Source organism: Apteryx rowi, unplaced genomic scaffold (assembly GCF_003343035.1).
Source record: "Apteryx rowi isolate R43461 unplaced genomic scaffold, aptRow1 scaffold_673, whole genome shotgun sequence".
Lineage (NCBI taxonomy): Eukaryota > Metazoa > Chordata > Aves > Apterygiformes > Apterygidae > Apteryx > Apteryx rowi.
In genome coordinates, this window is record NW_020450953.1 from 447,052 (window position 1) to 471,151 (window position 24,100).

At 50.5% G+C, this 24,100-nt stretch overlaps 2 protein-coding genes across 6 annotated transcripts; one reads left to right on the forward strand and one right to left on the reverse strand.

The window, feature by feature from the left end:
* The first annotated feature begins 93 nt into the window (after positions 1 to 93).
* Positions 94 to 1,764, forward strand: NUDT17 (nudix hydrolase 17). Its single transcript, XM_026085787.1, has 7 exons — positions 94 to 339; positions 426 to 612; positions 729 to 754; positions 875 to 967; positions 1,104 to 1,202; positions 1,273 to 1,409; positions 1,503 to 1,764. Exons 1-7 carry the CDS (start codon positions 94 to 96, stop codon positions 1,672 to 1,674), a joined length of 960 nt encoding a protein of 319 aa, XP_025941572.1. The 3' UTR covers positions 1,675 to 1,764.
* Positions 1,765 to 2,170: 406 nt separating this feature from the next.
* PIAS3 (protein inhibitor of activated STAT 3) lies at positions 2,171 to 23,626 on the reverse strand. Of its 5 annotated transcripts, none has more exons than XM_026085761.1 (15): positions 23,532 to 23,572; positions 22,970 to 23,027; positions 18,407 to 18,929; positions 14,542 to 14,626; positions 13,712 to 13,762; positions 11,134 to 11,224; positions 9,457 to 9,591; positions 9,253 to 9,358; positions 8,827 to 8,900; positions 8,167 to 8,327; positions 7,564 to 7,700; positions 6,956 to 7,127; positions 6,444 to 6,577; positions 5,227 to 5,264; positions 2,171 to 4,344 (listed from the first exon to the last, which is right to left on the reverse strand). In XM_026085761.1, the coding sequence occupies exons 2-15, from the start codon at positions 22,982 to 22,984 to the stop codon at positions 4,075 to 4,077; spliced, it is 1,992 nt and encodes a 663-aa protein (XP_025941546.1). In that variant the 5' UTR covers positions 22,985 to 23,027; positions 23,532 to 23,572; the 3' UTR covers positions 2,171 to 4,074. The 5 variants fall into 5 exon arrangements, 4 of the variants coding, with proteins under 4 accessions (XP_025941546.1, XP_025941548.1, XP_025941549.1 ...); XM_026085763.1 differs by having other exon boundaries at positions 18,464 to 18,929; positions 23,532 to 23,570; XR_003256653.1 differs by having other exon boundaries at positions 4,298 to 4,344; positions 6,144 to 6,577; positions 23,532 to 23,573.
* Between the last annotated feature and the right edge of the window lie 474 nt (positions 23,627 to 24,100).

Here is a 24,100-nt window from a genome sequence, read left to right on the forward strand (position 1 = left end):
GTGTGTGAGCGTGCAAGGGGGCTGGCAGTGTGTGTGCAAGGCAGGAGAGTGGCGTGCACGTAGGGCAGAGGGAGCAGTGTGCGCGTGCATTGCATGCTGCTAGGCGTGCACGGTGTGGGTTATTTTGGGGGGGTGGAGGGGGGGGTGCAGCGCACGCGCAGGGCTCCCAGCGCGTCCGGCTCCCGCGCAGCCACTCACCCCGGCGCGTCCCCGCAGAGCGTCACCGGCGCCTTCTGCCCCGCGCACGAGGACGCGGCGGTGGTGAGCTGTGGCCTGGAGCGCGGCCGCTTCATCCTCTCCGACGCTGCCTTCCCCGGCTCCACCRAAACCATCCTCAAGGTGGGTCGGGGGAACCCGGGGCGGCGGCGGCGTTGGCGTTGTTCCTCCGCACGCCGCCCCGTCCCACCGGCCCCGTGTCCCCGCAGAGACCCCCCTTCTGCCCCGCCAAGCTCCTGGGGCAGCAGCCAGCGGCCTCCGACCCCGCCGGGGCGCCGGGGGACCGCGGGGTGGCCGCCGCGGTGGCCGTGCTGCTGCAGGCCAGCACCCGCCGTGTCCTGCTCACCCGCCGCGCCGCCGCTCTCGCCGTCTTCCCCAACGTCTGGGTGCCGCCCGGTGAGCGGGGAAAGTTTCGGGGCGAGGGGGGTCCCTCCCCGGCCTCGGCCCGGCCGTCTCCCCGCGGTGGGCAGGATGCGTGCCGCAGGGTCCTGAGCCGCTCTCCCTCCTCGCAGGTGGGCACGTGGAGCCGGGCGAAGAGGTGAGACCCCGGGGACAACGCGGGGACAACTCTGCCTCCGGCCGGGAAAGACTGGAGCAAGGATTTGGGGCACCCTGGGGTGCTCGGCCCTGCCCTGAGCACCCTTCTCCTTGGCCGTAGCTGCTGGACGTGGGGCTGCGGGAGCTGGAGGAGGAGACGGGCCTGCGCCTGGAAGCCGGCACCTTCTCCTGGAGGATGCTCGGCCTCTGGGAGGTAACAGCCCGCTCGCCCGGGGGGTGCTCAGCGCCGCCGTCCCGCCCGGCCGGAGCCGAGCAGCCCCCGGGTCCCCTCCGCCACCCCGAGGCCGTTCGCACCCCATCATGCTGCCGTGTCCGTCTGTCCCCCGCAGTCCGTCTACCCACCCATGCTGAGCCGGGGGCCGCCGCGGCGCCACCACGTCGTCTCCTACCTGCTGCTCCTCTCCGCCGAGAGCCACGAGCGGCTGCAGGTGAGTCCGGCGCGGGGGCCGGGCGCCGGGGCGCGCGTTGCCCCGGCTGAGCGCCGCCCTCGGCTCGCAGGCCAGGATGCGCCCCRACGAGCGCGAGGTGAGCGCCTACGCCTGGCTGGACCCCCCCGCGCTGGAGCGCATCGCCGCCGCGGAGGACGGAGCCGAGGGCGCGGGAGCCGTCCCCAGCACCCTGCCCGCCACGCTCAGGTAAGGACGCGCACGGGGAGAGAGAGGGATGGAAMCCTCCTCCGGCTGGGGGGAAGCCCCGGCCGCCCCATCCGCCCCGGCTTTCCCTCCCAGCATCACGGAGCTGTGCCGCGGCTCGGCCCGCACCGCCGAGGTCCCTACCGCCACCTTGCTGAACGTGGCGCCGGCGGAAGGGGAGGACGTCGAGCGGGTCAGCACCGGCACCAAGTTCGCCCTTCGGCTCTGGCTGGAGGCGGTCGGGGAGCCGGGGCCGGTCGGGCCCTAGGGAGGCGTCGGGCCGTTCCTGGAGCCACTTGCTGCAGGGAGAGGAATAAAGTTGCTTCTCGCTGGGTGCCGGGTTGTTTCCCTGCCCGCACCGGGCACATCTGGCTGCTCCTTGGAGCCGYGGCTGTGGGAAAAGCAGAGCGGAGAGGTTAGGGGACGCGGTGGAGGCGAGCTGGGTTGTTCCCTCCCTCTCCCCCCTGCAGCTGGGCTCGGACGGCAAAACCGGCCCCGCTATTCCCTATCAGCCTCGTGCCCGTCACCTTTTCCGGCTGGGGAAGCCGGGAAGGAAGGGTGCAGGGAGCGCCTGCTATCGAAGCGCCCTCGGTCCAAATGCCAAATCCTCCCCGCTCCCCCGGGATTGCAGAGCACATCCAGGCACTTAATCCCAGAGCTCCAAGAGCAGAAGCAACACCGGTCGGGCTCGCACCCCTCCAAAAACCGAGGCGGACGAGCACGGCTGCGCCCACGCAACGAAAGCGAGGCCAAAGCACAAAGAATCCTCGGGATTTAYGACTTTATTGCATCGAAATATTTACTGCGGTTACGATACAAGAAGTAGGGAACGGTCCAAGCAGAATACTGCGCGCTGCTCCCCCATCCCTCCCCACCAGCACGGAAAGGCGCTTTGCTTTAACGCTCAGTAATGGAGCGGTTTAAAATAAAAAAAGTGCTAAAAATTGCTACATGTGATACCCTTCCCCGCTCCGGCCCGGCCTTGCCTTGGAGCCACGACACCCACGCACCGCGTGCCGCAGAAATGGGGAGATGCGCGCGGCAGCGGGGATCGGGCACAGCCCCCGTCGGGGCAGGACACTCGCAAAGCGGCAGGTACAGCGCGGTAAAGGTTACAAACTAAAGTGTACGTTTAAATACATAAATAATTTGTGCAATGGGCGAAGCCTTGTCCCYGGCGGAGACAACGCAACCTTCATTTAGTCCTCACGTAGGTAGAGAAAGAGGGAAGTCTTTGGAGTTTTATATGTACAAAAAGCTGCAACTGAAAATATAGATTATCTATTTGTTCTCTGTACAGGTCTGTATTGGAAATATTTAAAAGGAGGAAAACAAATCTACATTTTTTTTTTTAAATACATCATAATTACAATTGAGACGGCACCGAGCCCAGTGTCACTAGAGAGGGACAGACAGAAGGCAACAGCGTGGCTGGGGCACCTGTAACGTCTCCTCCTGCCCCTCGCGGCTCTGTCCCGGTTACTGACCCTCCCCAAATCCGCCAAGTCCCGGCGGGAGCCCGAAGGTGAAGCCGCAGCCGGGGATGCGGCTGGTCCTACGGGGCCGGGGCAGTTTCCTTCGTGGGTCGCTCACCTGATGAGCGTTCAGCACATCTCCTGGCACGCRGCCCCGCTTGGGTCTGCTCTCTCCCCCCCTGCACCTTGTTCCATTAAAAATAACAAGTAATTTGCAGTCAGGGCTTGGGAAGCAGTTTTTGGGGAGGTCAGACCTTCCCCCCTCTAAGGGCAGACGAGTGTCTATCAGGAGTGACACCGGTGGAGAAGGTCCTGCCTGGGGACAGGGCTCGGATGAGCTCCGTGGTCCCTTTCAGGCCTCTGGCTCTAGGATTAGAGCCGGATTTTGAGCCGGGGGGCAGCTGCCCCATCAGCCTGGGCTCCCYGCAGGGGCCCATCCGCTGGGAATACCGCCGTGGCATCTCCTGACCACCATGGTCAGGGCCTGGGCCGGCAAATGTCCACCCGCGCCCTGCGCGCTTGGGATCGAGGCCAAGAGCATCGCCACGGTCTGCCTGCCCCCTTCCCAGCCCTTCGCTGCCCCGGCGCCAGGCAGGAGCCCCCTTTCCTCCCAGGGAAGGCCGGGAAGCGAAGACAACCATCAAGGCAGGAACAGCCACAAGATCCCAGATCCAGCCTCACCGGCAAGCGAGGGGCCACGTGGGATTTGGGGCAGTTTGGGGGGGGAAAAGGGCAGGACACACCGCCCCGCTTCTGGCCACTGCTCCAGCGGGGAAGAGGGGGCAGCTGAATTATCATCAGCACTTCGATACCTGTACCAGACTCCTACATCGTATAAATGGTTTTAAAATACTTCTTAAAAGTCCAGGGGTTTGGTTAACCCTCGGAAACAGGCGCTCCTCAGCCCCCATCCCAGCGTGCTCAGGAGCGCGTGCRTGTGCAGATACAGCCGCAGGACACGTCCTTCCTAACGTAGGTAGACTGGAAACCACCAGCACAAGGCCTGGGGGCACTGGCTACCTGGGGGAAACTGCCTCAAATCAAGAGAGGAGAGACACAACCGAACGGTTAGCAGTCAGGTCCTTCCAGTCCCAGACAGGGAAACCAGTCCTAAAGCAGCTACTGGAAACCTGCCCTCGTCTCCCCTCCCTGGCAGAGGGATTAACAGCCACCAGCGTGGGCTGGGCGCGGGGTTAGTCCAGCGAAATGATGTCTGGCCTGCAGCCCGGGAGCGCTGCGGTGCTACTTATAGTCCCGTTGTGCCCGTGGCTCTCTCGCAGCGCGCTGGTGGAGACGATGCTGCTGATGCGGCTGCCGGCGGGGCTGACAGCGCTGGGAGATCCTGCCATCACAGGGGCCAGGGGATTCATGCTCATGAAGTGGCTGGACGTGCCTCTGTACTGCAAGAAATGGCTGAGCGTATCCTGCTCATCCAGGGAGGTGATCACGGAAGGGCTGTAATGCTGCCAAAGCAAAGGAAAGCCCTTATCAGATCAGGTATCCGAACGGCCCCGGCCCCCAGTCCCGCGCAGCCCGTTCAGAGGTGCCCTTCGGAAAGGGGCACCTGCCCACACGGAGACAGCAGGTCTCTCGGGAACAACAACTGGTCTCCACGAGGAGGAGAGGTTGAACAGGAATCATTCACAGAGCTCAATGCTCCCCAAGCCCTGGATAAATGTACCAGTTTACCAAGACTGACCTTGAACCATCAACACCCACTGCTCCCTGTCAGCTCAACCCAGGACAAGCTTGGGCTTCGGAGGTGAGAACGGCACAGGAGAGACATGCAGCAGCAGCAAGAAACACAGCCCAGCACAGAGAAAGAAGAAGGAGCCTACAGTAACCACCCTGAAAGCCACATGATGTGCGTGGATCTGTAGCGAGCTCTACGTCTACACACAACCAGATGCCGGACAGGACAAATCAACTGTCAGCGACCACCACCGCATACCTCCGCTTTCTACCATCGCTCTCCTAAGCCAGGCTGCACGTCTGGGTGGATTCGGCCTCAGAGAAGCAAAGTATTTCCACCTCTGAGCCCTAGGTAATTCTGAATTTGCAACAGTAAGGGCAGACTTAAGAAAGCAGATACTGCGAAGGAAGAGAGGTGCTGGGAAGAGGGGCAAGAGTCCAGGGTTCTTGCAGACACTACGTATCTCCCTGGGGTGCCAGGCGGTGCCTGTGGAACCGCAAAGCTGGCACCCCCACCGTCGTCCTAGAACAGTGCTGGTAGAGGAAGAGGATGGAAGAAGAGGAAGGTTGGCTGAGGGAAGAAGGATGTATTTGCCAGACTGCAGGTTTGGCAGAGAGAAACAAAAAACAAAAACGAAACCAAAAAAACTTACCTGGTTTTCACTTTGAAGGAAGGAAAACAAATCCAGACCTAGAAAAATAAAAAGGGGAAAAATAAATCTCTTGATGGCAAATGAGCTTCTGGCAGGAAGGGGAGCCAAACTGTGCTAGCACAGAGTCAAACAGATGGATTCAGGCTGCTTCCAAGCACTAGATACCACGATATCGTCAACTCCAACTCAAACAGAAACTCCAGCTCGATTTCTACAATCCCTCTGTAACTCATCACATGGCCTCGGAAATGAAACAGCACAGGACGGGCTAAACTTCGCTTTTCGAACTCTGGAGACGTAGCGGAGCCTGGCACCAAGAGCAAGTTCCAGCAAAGCTCAGCAAACCACAAGGGGCTGCGTCAGCACAGTCCTGACCGGGCTGGTGATACCACAACCTTTCAAACTACTCCTTAAAGCTGCATAAGGGTGCTGACCAAATTAACTCCATCGGACAGTAACCGTGCAAACATCAGATCAGGCAAGAGGGATGGGCGAACTCTACACAGGACTGGGAACTAGTATTTCCAAGTCTCTACTGCTGACCTGACAGGTGGACTCTCTCCGGATAGCAGTCGCCTCTGCGATGCATAAACGACTCTTGTAAAACACATGAAGATCCCCAGACCAGTGCATTTTTAAACAATGGTTTTCTATTTCCCCTCCAACTGGGAAGGGAGAGTGTGCTACTCTCATAGTCACGGACATGAGCTGCTCTTTTCTCCTCCAGGGTTAGGACATACAGCCTGTATCACACCTTGCCTACCAGGACGACAAGAGCCCACAAAAGGAAGTCACAGCCTTATTTCCTCGGTGGCTCTGGAACACACAACCACTACCAGCCAAAACCTCGACTGTTCTTACCTGTGATCTGTAGCTAACAACCAGATTTCAAGTTATTCTGTCAGTCAAGATCTCACCTGCAGGTCCCCAAAGAAATCTCTCAGGAGTCATGCCCCAGGAATGAGGTACTCTAGTTTCCTTCTTCCTACTTCTGTGTTGGGCCAGTGAACTCTGCCATTCAAAAATACTTGCTCTGATCTGCAACGGCTACCAGGCCAAGAGAGGCTACGTGTCTGAGCAAACCAAGGGCCTCTGTAGCTCAGTTCACACACAGCAGAAGAGGAAGCCAGGGCACCGGCTGTCACAGCCAACTTCTTAGTCTGGTAAACTGGTACAATTGTGCATATCTGAAAGCTGCTGCCAGAGGTCCTTGTTACCTTGAAGCTCTGATGGCACCTGGTATGAAGGATGGTAATCAGGAATGGGGAGGTTGGAGAGATAGTCACTGCCAGGAGCTGCCATGGGAGGACTTCGAAGCACAGAAGACAGCTGGTGATCAAGACTTAACACCCTGAAACAGAATGAAGATCTGATGAACTTCTAAAAGCAAAATGGCACGCTGAAGCCAGAATTCCTCAGCTGTTATTATACTTTAAGGAACAAGCAAAAGAAACTCTGATACTACCATGCCCACAGCAGAAACAACCGCTCCCACTTCCCTCGCCACACAGTCAGAGATGCGTCACCTCGCCTCGGCCAGGTTCATGGGGGCAGGTGGGGGAAAGCAGCAGCAGTGCTTTCCAGGGACAGATCAGAGGACCAAGCAGACTCCTGCCTGGTTACTACGATGGCAGCAGCATACAAAGAAGGAAGGAAGGAAGCAAAGAGCAGGAAACAAAACAAAACAGAGCCCAGCGAGGGGGTGGGTTGAGCTCCTGTGTCGCCTTACCCCTTGGGCCCGGCCGCTGTCGGAAGAGCCATGCTGGAGATCGGGCACTGCTTCTTGGCAGGCGGCTCCTCCTCATCCGACGAGCTGTCCAGAGTGAGATCAATAACCTCCACTTTCTTTTTGCCCTCAGAGGAGCTCTTGCCCTCAGAGCTCACAGTGTAAAGGGAGCTGGCTGCAGAGGAAAGCGAGCAACAAGCTGCAGTTGGCCAAGATGGAAACAGGGCAAACCACCACCACCCATACAAGCACTACAACCCTGGGATACACCGTGTGCAAGGACTTCCAGACAGCTTGTACCAAACCCAGTCCCAGAACAGAAGCATCATCCAGAACAGAAGTATCATGCTCACACTAATAGATAGGTCTCCATTTCAATGGCCCACCTAGAATTAATGCTGCAGTTTCAGGAGAACGTGGATTTTTCTTTTTTTCTAGCATGCACTGCACAGCAATCTGCTAAGTGCCTGTCATGCTCCTGGTATTTTAATGTGATCCTAAATATCGGCTCCCAGGTGGGACCTGAAACACTTCAAAACCTCTCTGTAAAAGTTGCTTTGGTAAAACAAGACATCCAAAAGAAAGAGACTTGGTGACTGTGACTCCCATACCCTCGATCCCACTGAACGCAGATGTCTGGCACACCTCCTGGTTCTCCTTCTTTGGCTTCATGGGGCACCAGGAGCCATCCTCCATGAACTGTATCTCATCACAGTCTGTGCAGGAGTTCAGAATTTCCATGAACAACCTGCCAGGTGAGAGAACAAGCTGGGGAGAGCAAACACTACAAGGACACATGCATATATGCATGCGCATGGACAGCACAAATGACGCAGGACTGACAGGGATGGGTTAAAGGAGTACAGAGAATTACAGTTCTAAAATCCAGTCCATGCCAGTATCACCTGAAAGCCCAGCTTTATGATGGGCTGTTCAACGTACGTAGCAGGGCTCCGTTCAAACCTCAGTACGCAGGTTCCCTCATTACAGCCTCTACAGAGACTGCCAGCAAGGAAGCCAAGATTTTGACAAAGGCTTCTTGTTCTTTAGGGAAATCTCTCCAAATTGGCATCAAAGCAGTTTAGGGAATGAAAAATCAGATTTTAAGTTATTCAAGGCTGTAACTCATCTATTTATGCTAGCATTAGAGGATTAACCTTAAAAGAAAAACATTAACGAGGTTAAAGAATGTATACAGAGCCTGCTCAGCTCACCCATCAATTATCAGGTTGTCGTAGGGGGCTTTCTTGTCACACACAGGACAAGTCCACGTGGGTTTCTTCTCATTCATTTGAAGATAGAGGGCTGCATCAAAGCACTGGAGGTGGGTGCATGTAATGGCTCGGCAGGGCACAATCAGCCTCATCTTACCCAGCTGAGAGACAAGAAAAAGAAACGAACTCAATTCCGTACAAACTGCCTCTCGTGGCACAAAGTACAGCCAATGGTCATGTTTATTCCCTTTTCTCCCCCAACCGTCCCTCTGGTATGTTTAGCAAGACATTAACTTAAATGTCAGTGGAGAATTCACATGCAAGAGAAAACGAAGCTTGCCTGAGTTTTTTGTTTGTTTGTTTTTATAACTCGCTTCCAACTCAAGTACATGCTAATGGTGAAGGTGTAAGACACTGATGAGGTCAACAGAAGGCATTCAGCAAGGCAGTTTAGGCCAACAATCTCAGTTATTTTTTGAGCATGACAGAAAGCAGTTCTGCTTTTATTTAGGAATCAAAGCTGACTTTTTAACAGAAGCAGAGCAGCAGCAGCATTAGCTCTGATCTTGCTCCAAAGTGCTCCTAGGCAAAGATAAGGTAAGCAGGAATGTGTTCACACAGGCCTGTCCAAGAAGAACAAACGAAAACGCAGAAACCTACTGGACACATGAGGGAAACTCGTAAGCTTGTTGTAGCTATCTCACTGTCAGGATCAGCCGTCAGTTTTTCTTTGACTGAAAGAAGAGGAGGGGAAGAAAGGTCTCCTGTTAACATCCTCCTTCTCTTACATGCATAAATATTTACAGATATAATTTATAGTTTGCATCATGATGCTTATTATCCAAATTACAGACAGGTAATGTTTATGATAGCAGACCTTATACATATATATATAGGTTTCAGCTTTGTTCAATTACATCACTGTAAAAATCCATAATCTTTTCAGTCCTTTCCCTCCAATCACATTCCCACATATGGGACTCAGCAGGTGTGAATGGGCTTGCAACAAGGGATACGCACAGGGTCCCACACTGCCTTCACCTGCAAATTCAGACCTACACCTACACATTCGCGACAGGTACTTACTCAGGGCTCGTGAATGGTCTGGATTTCGGATGCCCTTGGCTCTCAGCTTCTGCAGCAGCGTTACCGAAGTGAGCTGCTTCACCAGGTAAACTGACAGAGAGTAGTTCTGTTGAAAAGAAGTTGACACTGTTCAGACTTGGAAGATGCACTAGAAGGGACAGGAGTCTCCTGGATTTGCACAGCTTGATGCTGCACCTCGCTCACCCTGCCGAACTCTGAGGACCAGTTCACTACGATCGTGTTCGGGACAGTCGCCGAAAGTCGCGCCAACGGAGTGATATTGACAGGACGGCTTGGTCGTTTCGGCTCTGCACCGTTTTTTGTGGGTGGGAGATAACCCTGCAAAGAGAGAAAGATTACCTGACATGAAATAAATTCCCTCTGAGGGGTAAGGCCCTATACGATAATCTGTAAAGCCAGTCTCTTCATGGCACCTTGTACCTCAAGGCATTTCATGTCATACCCTAGAGCCTTTAAGGGAAACGGGTGGAATTTCTTTAAAACCTCAGCCTCAGAGAAGTACATGATAATTCCTCAAGAAATGAAGAGTAAAGGTTCCCTCTAAAATCCTTATGCTGCCAAGCACACTGGAATCCCATCGCAGGCTTAACCTCTCTGCAAACACAGAACTGTCAGTACGGGCTACGTTGTGCACAAATGGCATTGCGTTAAAATCCAAATCCTAGCCAGGGYGGGAGGGCTAAAAAAAATTACATCCCAAGACAAATCTCACATTGATCTCATCTTACTTCACTGCAACCACATTCCAACTTGATTAGAAACCTATCCCATTATTCAGCCCGAGAGAGCTTTTTCTGTAATTCAGAGAGATTTATACCACCTCCCTTTTAGCGCTAGTTTGTTCATCGCCCTCAGATAGACTGGGCAGCTTGACCTGAGACTCTGCCTCCACGGGCCAACTATTACTTTTAAACAGAAGTCAAACAAAAAAGGGTTCCCGCTGAGCTGGTTTAGTGTGCACAGCTCACACGAACAGCTTCTCCGTCGCAAATGACTCATCCAGCTGAATGCAAAAAAAATTATCTCGGAGCATAAGCTAGGGGGAAACTCTTTCGCCACCGAGCACCTCGCAGTCTCATACAGACTTCTCCCTTTCCACCCCATAAAGCCAGAAACAAACTCTCTTTTTTTAGCAGGCTCCTAATTGCCTCTGCTAAAAAAGGGACAGAACATTTGAGGCAAAAATGCAAATCTCTAAAAATATTAAGGGAGCGGCCCAGGCAGAGCAATAGAGGCCGTTCTGCAGGTTTGATTGCAAAGGGTGCCAGCCACGATGGCGCGAAGCCAGCGTGGGCCAACAGACGGGAAACTGGACTATGACTGTCAAGCCTCGAATATTCTTCCCAGGTGTGACACTGACTGACGCCAGGCAAGCTGCAGCGTCTTCTAGACTCTAAACTCTCTGGGGCAAGGACTGTTTCTTATTATATTTTTACGCGTTACCCAGCACAAAGGATCCCAACCTTGACTGGAGCATCTAGGTCCTCCTGTAATAGAGTAAACTAAAGGTAGTGCCATTATTCCACTAATCTTAGATTTTACTCTGTATTTTTATTATCAAGCTTCTTGTAAGCAGAGGCACGCCAAAAACCTAGAGAGATTCTGCGGGTTAAAAGTCAGGTCAAAAATTTGCGTGTTCCTCTACTTAAGCACCACTCTGCCCAAGTCAAAGAGCAGCTTTCACCCCCAGTCCACAAGCCGGTAACATGAAATCMGCTTTACATGCTAACCGCGCCATTTCTTCAAGTCAGTTCTTAATCTCTGGAAAATACATCCCCACTAAACTTATTGGGAGCCGTTGCTGTGTCCAAGGGCAGATTTTAGATTACAGCATATTAACAAGAAATAAGATTTACTCACAGGCAGGGGACAGAGTTTTCCATTGACCTTGACAAATAAATTAGGAGGGAAGTAATCTTCTTGGGGACAGCTGGTTTCACACAAGCAGAACCTACGAAGCAGGAGGGAGAAACTGGCAAGTGAGTGATGACGCTCACAAAAACGGCAGCCAAACTTCTCTTTAGAAAGAGAAAGACATTTTCTCAGCAGAACAGATCAGCGGCTGGGAAGCACACGAGCAGACGAACAGTCCCGCACACATCTACAAACGGGCTTCAAACCCTACGCGCAGCAACGCTGCTACGAGGAACAAGTCGCAAAAACACCAGCAACTTAAAACAATTGCTAGCGTGCGCGCAGGGAAGCGTGYCCCAGGAAGGGCTAATTTTATTCAGCCCAGATGACAATCTACGCTCTCCGGAATCACAATTTCAAAGTCAAATTGTATTCTCTGGCTTGACGTCATTCCAAAAAATGACACAAACCGAGCTCCGGGTGGGCAAGCATTAAGGATGGCTACCTTGGGCACCATTCAGGGAGACCGGGGACTGCAGCATACAAAATTCCCGTACAAGCAGCGGCTGCAAAGGACGCTTTGCACCGGATGGTTTCTGCCCTTCAACGCAGCGACGGGCGCGTTCAGGTGCTACTTCACCTACAAATTCCACAGCACTTCAAAATGAAAGGAACCACGCACGTTCAAGTCACCTACCACAATTTACGAGCACCTGAGGAATTAAAAATATGCTTGCCCAAAAGTAAATCTTGCCATAGGACAGACTAGTTACTGCTTAGCGACACGTTCAAAACTCATCTGCCATCACTTAATATCTTACAGTTGCCTTCCTCAGGCATAAAGATGTCAGCACCAGCAAGCCACGATGGGCTCTCGTTCAAATCCTGATCCCGTTTAATCGGATGATCGTGTGCTCGACTTCGTTTCAAAGGAGGGTGCTGTGCCAGAGGGACGACTCCCCACGCAGAAACCACAGTCCTGCCATGTAGTCATGAGTCAGACCGTGACCTTGGCCGGCTTCTTCTTCGCTGCAAGATCAAGCCCTGGCACGTCACACCGCGGCAGAGCCACACCACCAATGTTCTAGATAAATAAATCCGATCTTTTTGTTTTCTAACCTCTCTCTGCTTGCCAAACAAAACAAAGAACAAAATTGGGGATTAATCTTCTCTTTTCTTTCTTGCACGGGAATACGAGAACACTGCCTATGCAGAAGCAAATCAGCAGCTGGGCTGAGCGAGAAGAAATGATCCCACCATCATTTTTAACTCCTGCGCTAAAGTTTGCTGAATACGGGTTATTTCTTCAGGTGAATGGATGCATTCTGGACATCCCAGGAGACACACGTAAGCTTCCAGTATAACACTGGCGGACTATTTTGTAAACTCTGCTTCTTCCTCAGTGTTCAAAACATGGTACGGGATGTACACACTGAAACTGGTCCTTCAAAAACACACATGGTGTTTTGCTGCATTACAGAAGAGACACTTCCAAGGATCCATCTCCTGATTCATTTCAGGAAACAGGATGCCCYCRTGCTTCACTCTACCAGCTCCGTGCKCAAGAGTGGAACAGATGGACACAGCAGGAAAACTGAGACTGCAAAGTCTCAAATCAGAGAGACAGTGTCACAGAATAGAGGTTAATATTGAACGCCTTCTTGAAATCCAACATGCTCTCTTTTGAATTAAATCAAAAGCCTTTGGTTTCAAATTACCACTTTTCTTCAGGCTTYCAGTTAGCGTAACTAAAGCCCTAAACTCCTCATTATGGTCAAAGCACTTTCTTCTAAGAGTAGAGCAATGATTCTCTGTCTCTTTGCCAAGTTCAAACCCCTGATAATAAAATTTAACATATTTAAACTGTGCCARGAGTTGAATGTTGGGCAAGAGTCCCCTCAGTCCCTGTTCAGTAGCGTAGGACAGTGCTGCTAAGCACTTAAATAGCCACCCCAGCGCTGACTGCAAGAATCAGTGGATAAACTGTGAAGCACTTTCAAGTATTTTTCTACTCAAGCACACARTCTCCAACATATCTTGCATTTTTGTAAGCAATAACTAGGTGCACATTAAAAAATGTTCAGGTTTTCAGGTAGTTTTTGCCTCTTACTCTGCCTTTTGCAATGATCCTGCAAAAAGGTAAATATTTGGAATGGAAAATAGAAAGAAGTGAGCTCTACATAAACACGCAGAGCTCTGAGGAAGGTTCAGTTCTACCGTAATTAAATTTGACAAAACTCCCAKGCAAGTCCATGACAACTTGTGCCAGTAAAGCGCTGCACAGAGCAGTGAGAGAGAAGACGACGGAAGCACTCAGCCTCGCTGGAGTTCGGGGGGACCATACTGGTTTGGTGTTTCACAACAAGGCCATCGGAGGATGAAACCGCAGAGGATCACTCTCACAGAGACACCGATGTTCACAATACAGCAACGAACGCTGTAGATTCTTCCAAGCTCTTTAACATGCAATTTCAAACCAGATCAAATGCTAAAAGCATGATTCACCAAAAAGGACCATCAATGCACTGCTCCGAGAAGAGAAYTTAATGCAGTCATCAAAAAGACATACAGACATGGGTCTTACCTTAATTGTACCTGTATAGTGTAATCGCATTTGGCACCTGGTAAGATATCTCTGCAACAGAAAAGAAGGTCTTAAGACTGTTGGCRGTGCTCAACAGGAAAGTTACAGCTATAACAGCAAAAAATTCCATCGTTATACTGATATATGCTGGATATATTATGAATAAAACCAGTGCAGCTGAACTGTAAAAGCTACCATCTGGTTTTTGTAACCTGTTCTAACTAGCACACAAAATTCCCAGACAAGGACATAAAGCAAAAGCCTACGAAACAGAAGAGAAAGCACAGTGGAAGAGAAGAGAAAATAAATTCCAGAGTCTCTCACTACTGTTGAATTTTAAGAAAATAATGTCAGCTATAGTCTTGCCAATGCAAACAAACTATTGTGTTTGTAGGCACAGGTGGAGGGTAGCTCTAAATTTTGGTATGAACCAGCACGCTTTTATCCCAGTTACCATACTTTGTCTCTTAAGCACAATAATCCCACTCTGCAGGCTTCAATCAGGTCCTTAACAGCTGTAAGCAGAACAGCACTGCTGACACCAAGAAACTCTGCGTTTTTACACTGGCCAAACAACTGACTCGGCATTTTATTCTCATGCTGCACTGGAGCAGAGAAATGTGAAGTGTGTTAGATTCAGTTCCTCCTCCTATTCCAACTGTACCTGACCTCCTCATCTGCCAGGCTCGCTCACCCAAACTCTGCCAATTTTTCCTCCTGCCTCCACTCTCCGTTCTGCCAGTACTGCAGGGGAAGAACACGAAGCCAGCAGGGAAGCCACATGCGACACGCATCCTCCAGAGAGGCACCACGCGCGCTGCTTCACTTACCGGGAGGTGAGGATCTGCTGAACTTGCTGAGGGGTTAGAGCAAAGGTGAAGTGAGCTTCTTCAAACCGTTGACTGTTCGTTGATGCTGAGGAAGAGAATTTAAGACAAAGTAAACCAATCATCATTAAGTCTTTCTTGCATCTAGACACCCATGTCTTATTTTAAGTGAAGGGCAGTATCCACCAAAAGCAGAAGGCAATCCATGGCCAAAATTCCCATGGGGTTTAGATGAGCAAGATTTGCAGTCCATAGTTTATAAGCGATTCCTTGCACTTCCAGGCAAGGACCCTCCAAGACCTTCACCATGTACCAAGCSTTACGTCACTCTTTCAGGGTAGACATTTACCGTTTCCATCATTTTACATACAAGGAAAACTGAGGCGTGGAAAATATTAAGTAGCTCRTTCAGAGCTGCGCAGAACGATAATTACAAGGAATTTGGGAAACTTGTCCTCTCGCTCTCCTGTGACTAAACCAGCCTCCTGAGTACGCAAAGAGCAACAGGGTGGACAGCACTTCCCAGGGATCAGCGAACAGGTTGAGAAGAGCCTGTGATCAAATACGGAGCTAAGGGAATGCCAGAGGTCATGAGCTGCCCTAGAAATTTATAGTAATTACTGTGGTTGTAGAATAAGTACGCCTGCCGAACAGTAATCAGGTGGTGTCATTCTCTCCTCAGGCACATGGAYGGAGTCACAGCTAATTTAGAAAAAAAAACAGCTACGCACTTCATTAGAAATAAACACCCAAGCAGAAACCCACATAATGGGAGAAGCAAGGATTATTAGCAAGCGTTAACGATGAGCACAGTAAAAGTGTCTGGTACAACGCGCACATAAAAACAAACCAGTATTACCAGGGTTTCCCTCTCTCTTGCCCTGACCTTAAACAAGGCACTTCTTTTGCGCCTCAGTTTCTCCATCTGTAAAACGGCGAGCTGTCTGCCTCCCTCACAAGAACTATGAACTAATTAACTTTTGCAAAGCATCGGCTTCCTAGGATGAAGAACACTGAAGCTGTAAGCTAATTTAGTTTGCAAAGAGATGATCTTGTGGGCATTTCTGCACTCGTTTCTCCTCCTACCCCGAGCAACAGCAACTCCCACAGGCGCTATCGAGGACGCGGAGCATCTCTGGGACGAGGCAAAACAAAGCAGCGYGCGCTTATCACAGCGGCACGCGCACACACCGCGGCCGGCAGGTGAGCGGCTGATGCAAATCTCACGTTTCGCTGCTTTATGGACTCCAGCCTAGGGCCTGGGCCATCCTACAACACAGAGCGCTCCAGCATCCCATCTGGAAATATTCGTGACGGCTCGGTCACAGCGTGATTATCGGAGGCTACGACAGACCTGCGGAGGAGAACGTTAGCTCTGCTCGCTTTGCCACCTGCCTTCGGAGAGGAATACCCTTCTGCCGGCCTCCCCAACAAGCACGTTCAACCTCCTGCCAGAGCGGATTCCTCAGCGGGGCRAGGGGTTTGCTTCTCCAGTCTCCTGCGGTTCGGGAATGTGAGGAATGTGAGGCCTGCAAGAGAGGAAGCTTCCTGGCAGATGACCTGCCAGATCCTCTGCAGGCCTCCAGCAGCAACGGCCTAGCGGCACTCGCAGAAGGAACCGGAGAAATTTGGAGGGATTTTGACCATCTTAGGACTTGCTGCCTGAGCCTTTCGCACCTCGACCGCAAAATGAAATCCTGATTCTGTTCCAAACAGCACCCGTGTAAAGCCACTGAACATCAAAATGGCAATAACCAATATCTACTTTTCTTTGGTTATTGGTTATAAATGGAGGCGGCAGAGAAAAAATTTCCCCATTTTATAACCAATTTATAACCAATGCTATTGCTCAGATAGCAGCCACCATCTAACTCAGAGAGAAGCAGAAACTTCTCCAAGATTCATCATTAACACAGCTAGAGGGCTGATGTAATAAGGGAAGTGGAAAAGAGTCACAGCTCAAATATTTGGTAGTTACAGCAAAAAGAAAGAGTGAATGGACTGAGAGACATTATCRTTAATCCCTGTGCCACTGCCTTTACCATACCATCAACCTAACCGCACCTCTACTTTCATTCTTCCTTCCCACATACGTATTATTTTCAGGCATTTTTATGACGTTGCAGCCTCCCTATCTGGACACCTGACAACTGCAACCAATTGCCACAAATAATTAAGAAAAAACAGGAGGTGATGCTCGCAAAGCTTAAGGGAGAAGAGGGAGAGATGCAACCCACAGAAGCCAAAAATAAAAGAAAAAAAATCTGTGATCCTCGAATACATTACATAAGAAATGTTTCCAGTTCAAGCACCAACATATAAGGAAGGRAGTTTTATCCGGGGAGAGAGTTTTTTGGCACAGAGAAAAAAAATGATTTCTTTTGCAACATGAGTATCCCATTTCAGGGAAGAGGCTTAACCACAGGTTGTCGGAGAGATTTAACAAAGTCAAACCTAAGAATATGCAATCTTTAACAAAACAGTAACAAAACCAACCAGAAAAAAAAGTCAGTGGGTTTTGGTCGCACTACAGACATACTTATCTCCACTTTTTCAAACATTACTATGTTTATGTGAAAGAAAAACAACCCTGAATCCAAGCTAAAACCATTTAAAAGGCATAAGATGGGTGGATCTCGTTTGAAGAGGCCAGAAAGCCTCAACCTAAAATAAAAATACAGTCAGCACAAGACTATTCCAGGCTTCTACAAGACAAGGCTATTCTAGTTGTTTTCTTAAGCTTGAACTCTTACTTCTCCCACCAATTCCATCTGGCTGCAAAGTCTTGCCAAATCCCTTGACTAAATCAGGTAGCGCCTCGGCACGTGTAGGGCCTACGAGAGGCTCGACTAACCTGCAAGCCGCAAATGGAAAGAACAGCAAACGTGCAGTACGGCACTAAATTCCCCGTGGCCTTAAGGGTTTTCCCTTTTTCCATACCCCTYTTCCGCTCTCATTCAAGACCTGCCTGCTTCCTGCCCGTTTTTGGGCTGTCTCGTCAACGCGGACAAGAATTTCTCGTATTTGCAACCTGCAAGCAGGACTGTAATACATGAAACAGCTCATTAATCCTATATATTGGAGGGATTTATGACTCTGTTTTCATTAATAATTAAGGCAGAATTAGACTTAAAGGTGCCAGAGAATTTTTAAGAGGCTGTTTCGCTCTGAGACCTGGTGACATCAGTTGTTTGCAAAAATAACAAACCTCTTTTCACAATTAACACTCCTGGCATTCGCTAATTTGTTCCGAAAGGAAATCCATGCCAATTTAACCAGGTTTTTACTCTCTCAGGATTAGCACCCATATGCTGACATATCACAGAATAGGGAAAGCTTCACAGTTCAGACTCTGAAAAGAAAGCTTCGGGTTCCCAAAACGGCTCTTACCAGGTGAAAACAGTAAACAACCCCAAACTTTAGGCTCAATATACACTTAACAGAAAGAGGAAACGTGTCAGCTGAGAGAAACACCCTTTTTCATGCAAATAAATTTGGAACGAGACTGAAAAGCAACTAAAAGCTTCCATTTCTGGCAGCCTATGCCAAATCCGTTGCAGTCACCAGTCCAACTGTTATTTCAACTGTATTGTCACATGCCAACGCGAGGAGAGACCCAGGCCCCCCCGCAGTCAGCGTTACACCAGTCCCTGCACTCCTCGCCCTCTCCGACAAGGCTTGCACGCGCCGAGCTTTGCAATTCGTACACCCGCAAACTGGAAGCCTTCCACCGAAACCCCACTTCCATCTGGGCATCGCTCTTTTGGATCCAAGCTGATGAACAAGCAACCTGGCAAGCTCGTCTTACTGTTGCTCATGTCACTCCTATTCTGTTGAAATAGTTTTAGGGACRCTCAAATCAATGTACCTGAGTAAACAAAAGGAGCCTCCAAAAACCAAGAGGACCGAGCAGCTTCGAACGTACCTAACGTGGTAGGTTTTATCAGCTCGTCATAAATGTCGTAGAAGGGCAGCCTCTTCATCTTGACATCCGGGTGGACCGGGTGGATGGGGGGCGATAAGTGCTGAACRTCCGTCTCGTGTTTGGGTCCCAGCATAGGCACCGGAGGCAGCATAGCTGCCGGCACCGCGCTCGCCGCCGAGCCATGCTCGTAGGGCAAATGACACACSGTGCCCTGAGTCAGCGCGGTGGCAGAGGGCAGCTGCCCTGCCTGAATGTGGAGCATTGACARGTCTGAAGGGGTTAAGATCTTCCTCGGGAACCTCCGCCGGTACAGTTCTTTAATTTTCATCTGAACAGCCGGGCTGCAGCCAGATTTAAGCAGCTGTAATGCCTTTGTGAGCAGTTCGTGCTTCCTTCCACTCTTGTTCCTTCCAGCAAAGCCCAAGAGAACTTGTAATTCTGATACCCTAAAGCTCATAACCATGTGCTGCAAGAAAACAAAACAAAGCCCATTACAATTGCTACTTGAACAGAGAGAACCCAAAAACAAGCTACGGGTTCACTAAAGAAGATGCTAGGCAGAGGCCTTAAAAGAGGCACTGTCAAATTTGAAGTTCCCCTACCCGTGTCATTTAACAACTTGTCAGCAGCAGAATCGTAAACATTTAGTTTTGTTTTTACTTTCAGATGCTTTGCTCGGGTCTCAAAACGCAAAGGTTGCATTTACTTCCTGTTTCAAATCAATGTTCAAATCAAGCAGCACCTACTGCTTTGCAGTTTCTAATATTCAACAGACGGTTAAATTACCTTCCCTTCAAGCAAATGCCGGCAATTTCATTTAGGGTCATTCCTCATTTAAACTAAAGCCTTTGTATCTCTCCGGAAATTTAAAAGGGTTTAACACTCTCATTTTAAGGCCTCTTCAGACTGGCTTAGAGCGGCCGAGCCCACAGCATGACCGCGTGTGTTTTCATCTGTTGCTTTTATTCTTTAATTCAAAAGTACTACTTAGGAATGTCCATTTCTGGCCCAGTGTTTCTCTAAGGAAACGCATCCGACATCAAACCTGAAACCAGACTTCAGGGTTAGTCAGATGGGCTGCAGTTAAGCAAAAATGTACATTAACTATCACCTTTGCAACTAGGCTGGCATTATTTAATCAACCTGCCTCTTTAATGACAGTCTCTCCAACAGCAACTCGCTAATTCTCACGACAGGTCCAACAAGCCCAACAGGGTTACTTGGAAAGGATGCACAAAGAGTAGAAGATACAGAATTATTCCCATTTCCCATGAGGAAAAATAAAAAGGGTCACAGAGACCTCTCCACAGTCCCGCAAGGAAAGTTGGTAGCAGACCCGGAAACTCAGCTCAAATCTCACAGCCACGCTCCAGGAACTTTGTCACAAAACCATCGTTCCCCCGGATTCTTAATATGGCTTCAAAATTACTTATTTACGCAGATATTCCCATGGGATGACTGATAATGCTATGAAAGCACATATATATATACTTATGCATCTATGTTTGTATATATTTTAGCGTAACGTAACACCTTTTTCTCTCACATAAGTAAAAATTAGAATTGGACCAAACCAGAGGCAAATGCAATTACACTTATTCTTTTTAACACATGCACATACTTGCAAAGGGAGACTAAGGACAAGCAAACTTTCGCCTCCGAATCAACGAACGACCCAAAATTGCCAAGCGATGGCCTGTATGAACAGCGGGTCGATGCCTATCCCGAAGCAGAGGCATGCCCCCTTCGCATCAAGAGCGACACTAGTCCGCTAACAGCTTCAGAAGACATATCTACACTACGCACTGAAAGGCATCGACCCTAGAAGATATTGTCGAATTCCACAAAAATATTGAATAAATTTCTGATAGCTGACGGGTTAAACCGGAAATCTAGTAACTTCCAACACTCTCCCTTTTCCATAAGAAAGGGCGCACAGAGTTTCAACGCCACCCTGCATCTGGAAAGACGTTTCCCTTTAGGCACCCAAAATGCAACTGATTCAACAATGGCAGAATTGTTCTCAAATTAGTAACAATTTTGCAGGGTTTAAATCCGCATGGGTTGTTTCAGTTTCACAGAGAGGCCTTCTCCTCTGCGCTTCATCATCAAACTGCGATGGAGCACTAGAGGKCAGAGGGGGAAGGCTGGATTTTGATATTCCAGAAACGCAAAAAAACTGCATTCGTTTCAATAAAAGGAACGTAAAAAACAAAGCTGAAACATCTTCGTTTTAAAAGAAGGAATATTCTGTATTTGGGTTGATTTACAAACCAAACAGAGCAGAGAGTATTCATTTGAGAATAGGTGAYGGTAACATCTCGACTCTACATCTTACAGGCCATATTTTCTAGAGTAACTTATAATTACGGAACGAGGCGAGTGCACAGCCCACCTCCGTAACCTACAGGTCATGTTTATTAAATAGCTAGCTGATTCTGCTTTATGTGCCAAGAGGGTCCAAGGCAGTTTAACAAGTCTTATTAGGATCACTTTACCCACCGCCAAAAAAGCGGCGTCTCGGGAGGGCAACGTGACAGATGTTCCGCTTCCCAGTGGGGAAAGAAAGGGAAGTATTTGGTAAGGCTATCAAAGCAAACTCCGTCGTTACAAAAAGCGCCAGGTGCTCTCCGATGCAAAACAGATGCAGCATCAGAYGAAGGTCTCATGTAGAAAAACATACGTCAGACACTGTAGCTTGCACGGGATTTGTCCGTTACTTTTGCCGGGTGACACGTTCAAGAGAAGAATGATTTAAACAATATTGTAATTTCCTTTTTTCCCCTTTACAGAGCCAAGAGGACTTGTCAGAAGCAGGAAACCTCTGTCGTTTAAGAGGAAAAGCTCAGCTTGGAGACCCTCAACTTTGACAGTGACTGTTTTAAATACCTCAGAAAAAATACATTAAGGGTGCACATTTACCAAATATTCATCTTACAAACTCCCTCCCATTTTGATAACAGTATCAAACACTTTGAATAATCATTTTATAGAAACTGACCTCTTCCCACACCCTTTACCCTAACAGGCGCTCCTACAAATCCGCTGGACCAAATCCTTCACCTCACAGGAGATTAGTGTAGCATGGCTCACCAGCACAAGATTCACGTTTAGCATTAAAAAACCACTTGTATCCATGACATAGGATGGCTGTGTCACCACCACTGCAGCAACTGTGGACTCTTATCTACACCTGAAGCCTCTCCGATTACTGCTCAAAGTCGCAGAGCAGTGGAAAAACTCTCTTATTGCCAYATGAGATCAGAATCGAAAGCTCCCGGAGGGCACCTGAGGCTTGTTAGCGACTGGATCCACAGAAGACTTGAATCCAGGCTGAAGAGCTTGACTGTATCRTTGTTGAACAACAAAAATCTACGAACCAAAAGCAGCGTTTCTCTTTCCAGGGGAGTCAGCGTTTGGCCTTTTAAATAAAGGAAGGTGTCTAAGCCAACTACAGACTTTATAAGGAGAAATCATTCCATTTTCAACTGGCTCGTCTTGCTTTTACAATGAGACACAGATGGTAAAAATCTTAAACAAACTCCTGGCTAGTAAACTAGACAGGGGGTTCGGGGAGATGGACAAGGGAATTCAGTTGCCGGAAGGGAGCACAGATTTAAAAATAAACTGAAGAGAGCCTTGGATATTGCTAGGCTCTAGAGAAAAGGCTGAAGTCTGGAARACCACTGGAGGATCTCAGAGGTGGGTCAAACCTCAGAGAATGCAAACGTGTGCGCTAAGCTACATCTCTCCTTAAAATGCAATTCCTCTGCAGCGATTTATCTGCAGAGGGAACGGAGTGGGAAATGCCAAGGACATTACAGCCACTTTGCCCTCTGCACGTCGCACTCTGCTTTGCCGTTTGCTAGCTGTGCCCCCAAACTGGAGGATTACGCATGTGCTATTTTATAGTCCGTGCGAGCAGCCACACTGAGGGCAGCGGCACCGTTTGCACGCATCCTGCTGAATGCAGCGGTGGGTCAAAGCAGGACCAGGGCCTATGTCGCTGCAATCATTCACCTGAGCCTGGAGCCGTGCGTCTTTTTGCCATTAACACCTCGTCTGGAACGCTGGGAAACGGCACAAATAAAAAGCATTTCTGGAGCTCACATTCTGCACCGTTCCAATTCACCCAATTTCAATTATCGGATCCAATTTCTCCATAAATACTGTTAACATTTTGACACTCGATAAGGCTCCCATTGTAGCCACGCTTAAGTCGCACAGAGTTTTAGGGGAGGGAGAAGGATCACACCATAAAGCAATATCAAAATTTGGACAGGCCACCGCTGGAAAGATTACAGACAAATACTAGCTCCAGAGAATTATGTTCGTGCTGTGGCTGGCTGCCAAAAAGGTGCCAGTTCCCAAATGTCTTACTATTCCCAGCAGAGGGAAGGGGGCAGGACTCTTTGGCCACTTCAGCCAGCTAAGATCTATATTCCAGCCTGTGGGAAAAAATATTAAACGCCAACAAGGACACAAATCAGCTTCGGAATTAGTTACCAGGGGCAATTTCATAGTCCACAGTCTGGTGGGCAAAGGTGGTTACACACTCTGACTCCTAAAAACGAGAAAAAGAGAGTGGAGGGAGATGAAACCCCATCCAGCCGTGAGCACTGGTGCAGCACTACCATGTTACACGCTCTCCGCTCCCTCCTCCCCTACGAACCCCCRGGAGCATCTCGCAGCTCCCCGGCCCCGCTACACCGGCTCCTCGCCCCGAAACCTGCCTCGAGCTTCACCCCCTCTCCTGCCTACCGGTTATTTGCTGCGCTTTCCGCACTCCCCTACCTCCTCCGAGGCTCTGARCCGCTCCGTTTCTCGGCTCTCCCTTCCTTTCAGGTTTCTACTTCTTTTCTCCGAGCCTCCGTTGCCCCCCAAAATCTTCCAGCCACCCCCTTTTGCAAACAGCGCGGGAGGTCGCTGCCAGATTCAGCAGCCGCCGCTCCGACGTCCAAAACCCGACCCCCTTCCTACGTGCCCCTCGCCCGGGCGGTCTCCGTGCCTCCCTCCCCCGCAGCCCCCCGCCGCCCTGGCCCCCAGCCCGCGTGGGGCTGCCCCGGACCTCGCCGCTCAGCCCCACGGTTTCCTCGTCCGTCCATCCATCCGTCTGTCTGTCCGTCCGCCCCGGGTGCCTCTTCCCCCGGCGCTGCCTGCTCTCCCTTGGCTCCCCCTTGGACCCCCACGGCTGGACCCCCCAGTCCCCCTCGCCCCGAAATCCCACCCCAGAGCCCCCAGCCCCACGCACTGCCTGAGCCCCACGGCTGGGGCGAACCCAGCATCCGACCCTCGCTCTGCCAGCCCCGCTGCCCCCCTGGTCCTGCCCCACGGACCCCCATCTCCTGCCCTACGGACCCTAGTCCTGCCTCCTAGTCCTGCCCCACAGCCCACAGCCCTGCCCCACGGTCCCCTGGTCCTGCCTCCTAGTCCTGCCCCACAGCCCACAGCCCTGCCCCACGGTCCCCTGGTCCTGCCCCACAGCTCCCAATCTTGCCCCACGGTCCCCTGTTCCTGCCCCACAGCCCCAAGTTCCTGTCCCTGTTCCTGCCCCACAGTCCCCCTGGTTCCTGCCCCACAAGCCCCCCGGTTCCTGCTCCCGGTTCCTGCCCCACAGGCCCCCTGGTTCCTGCCCCC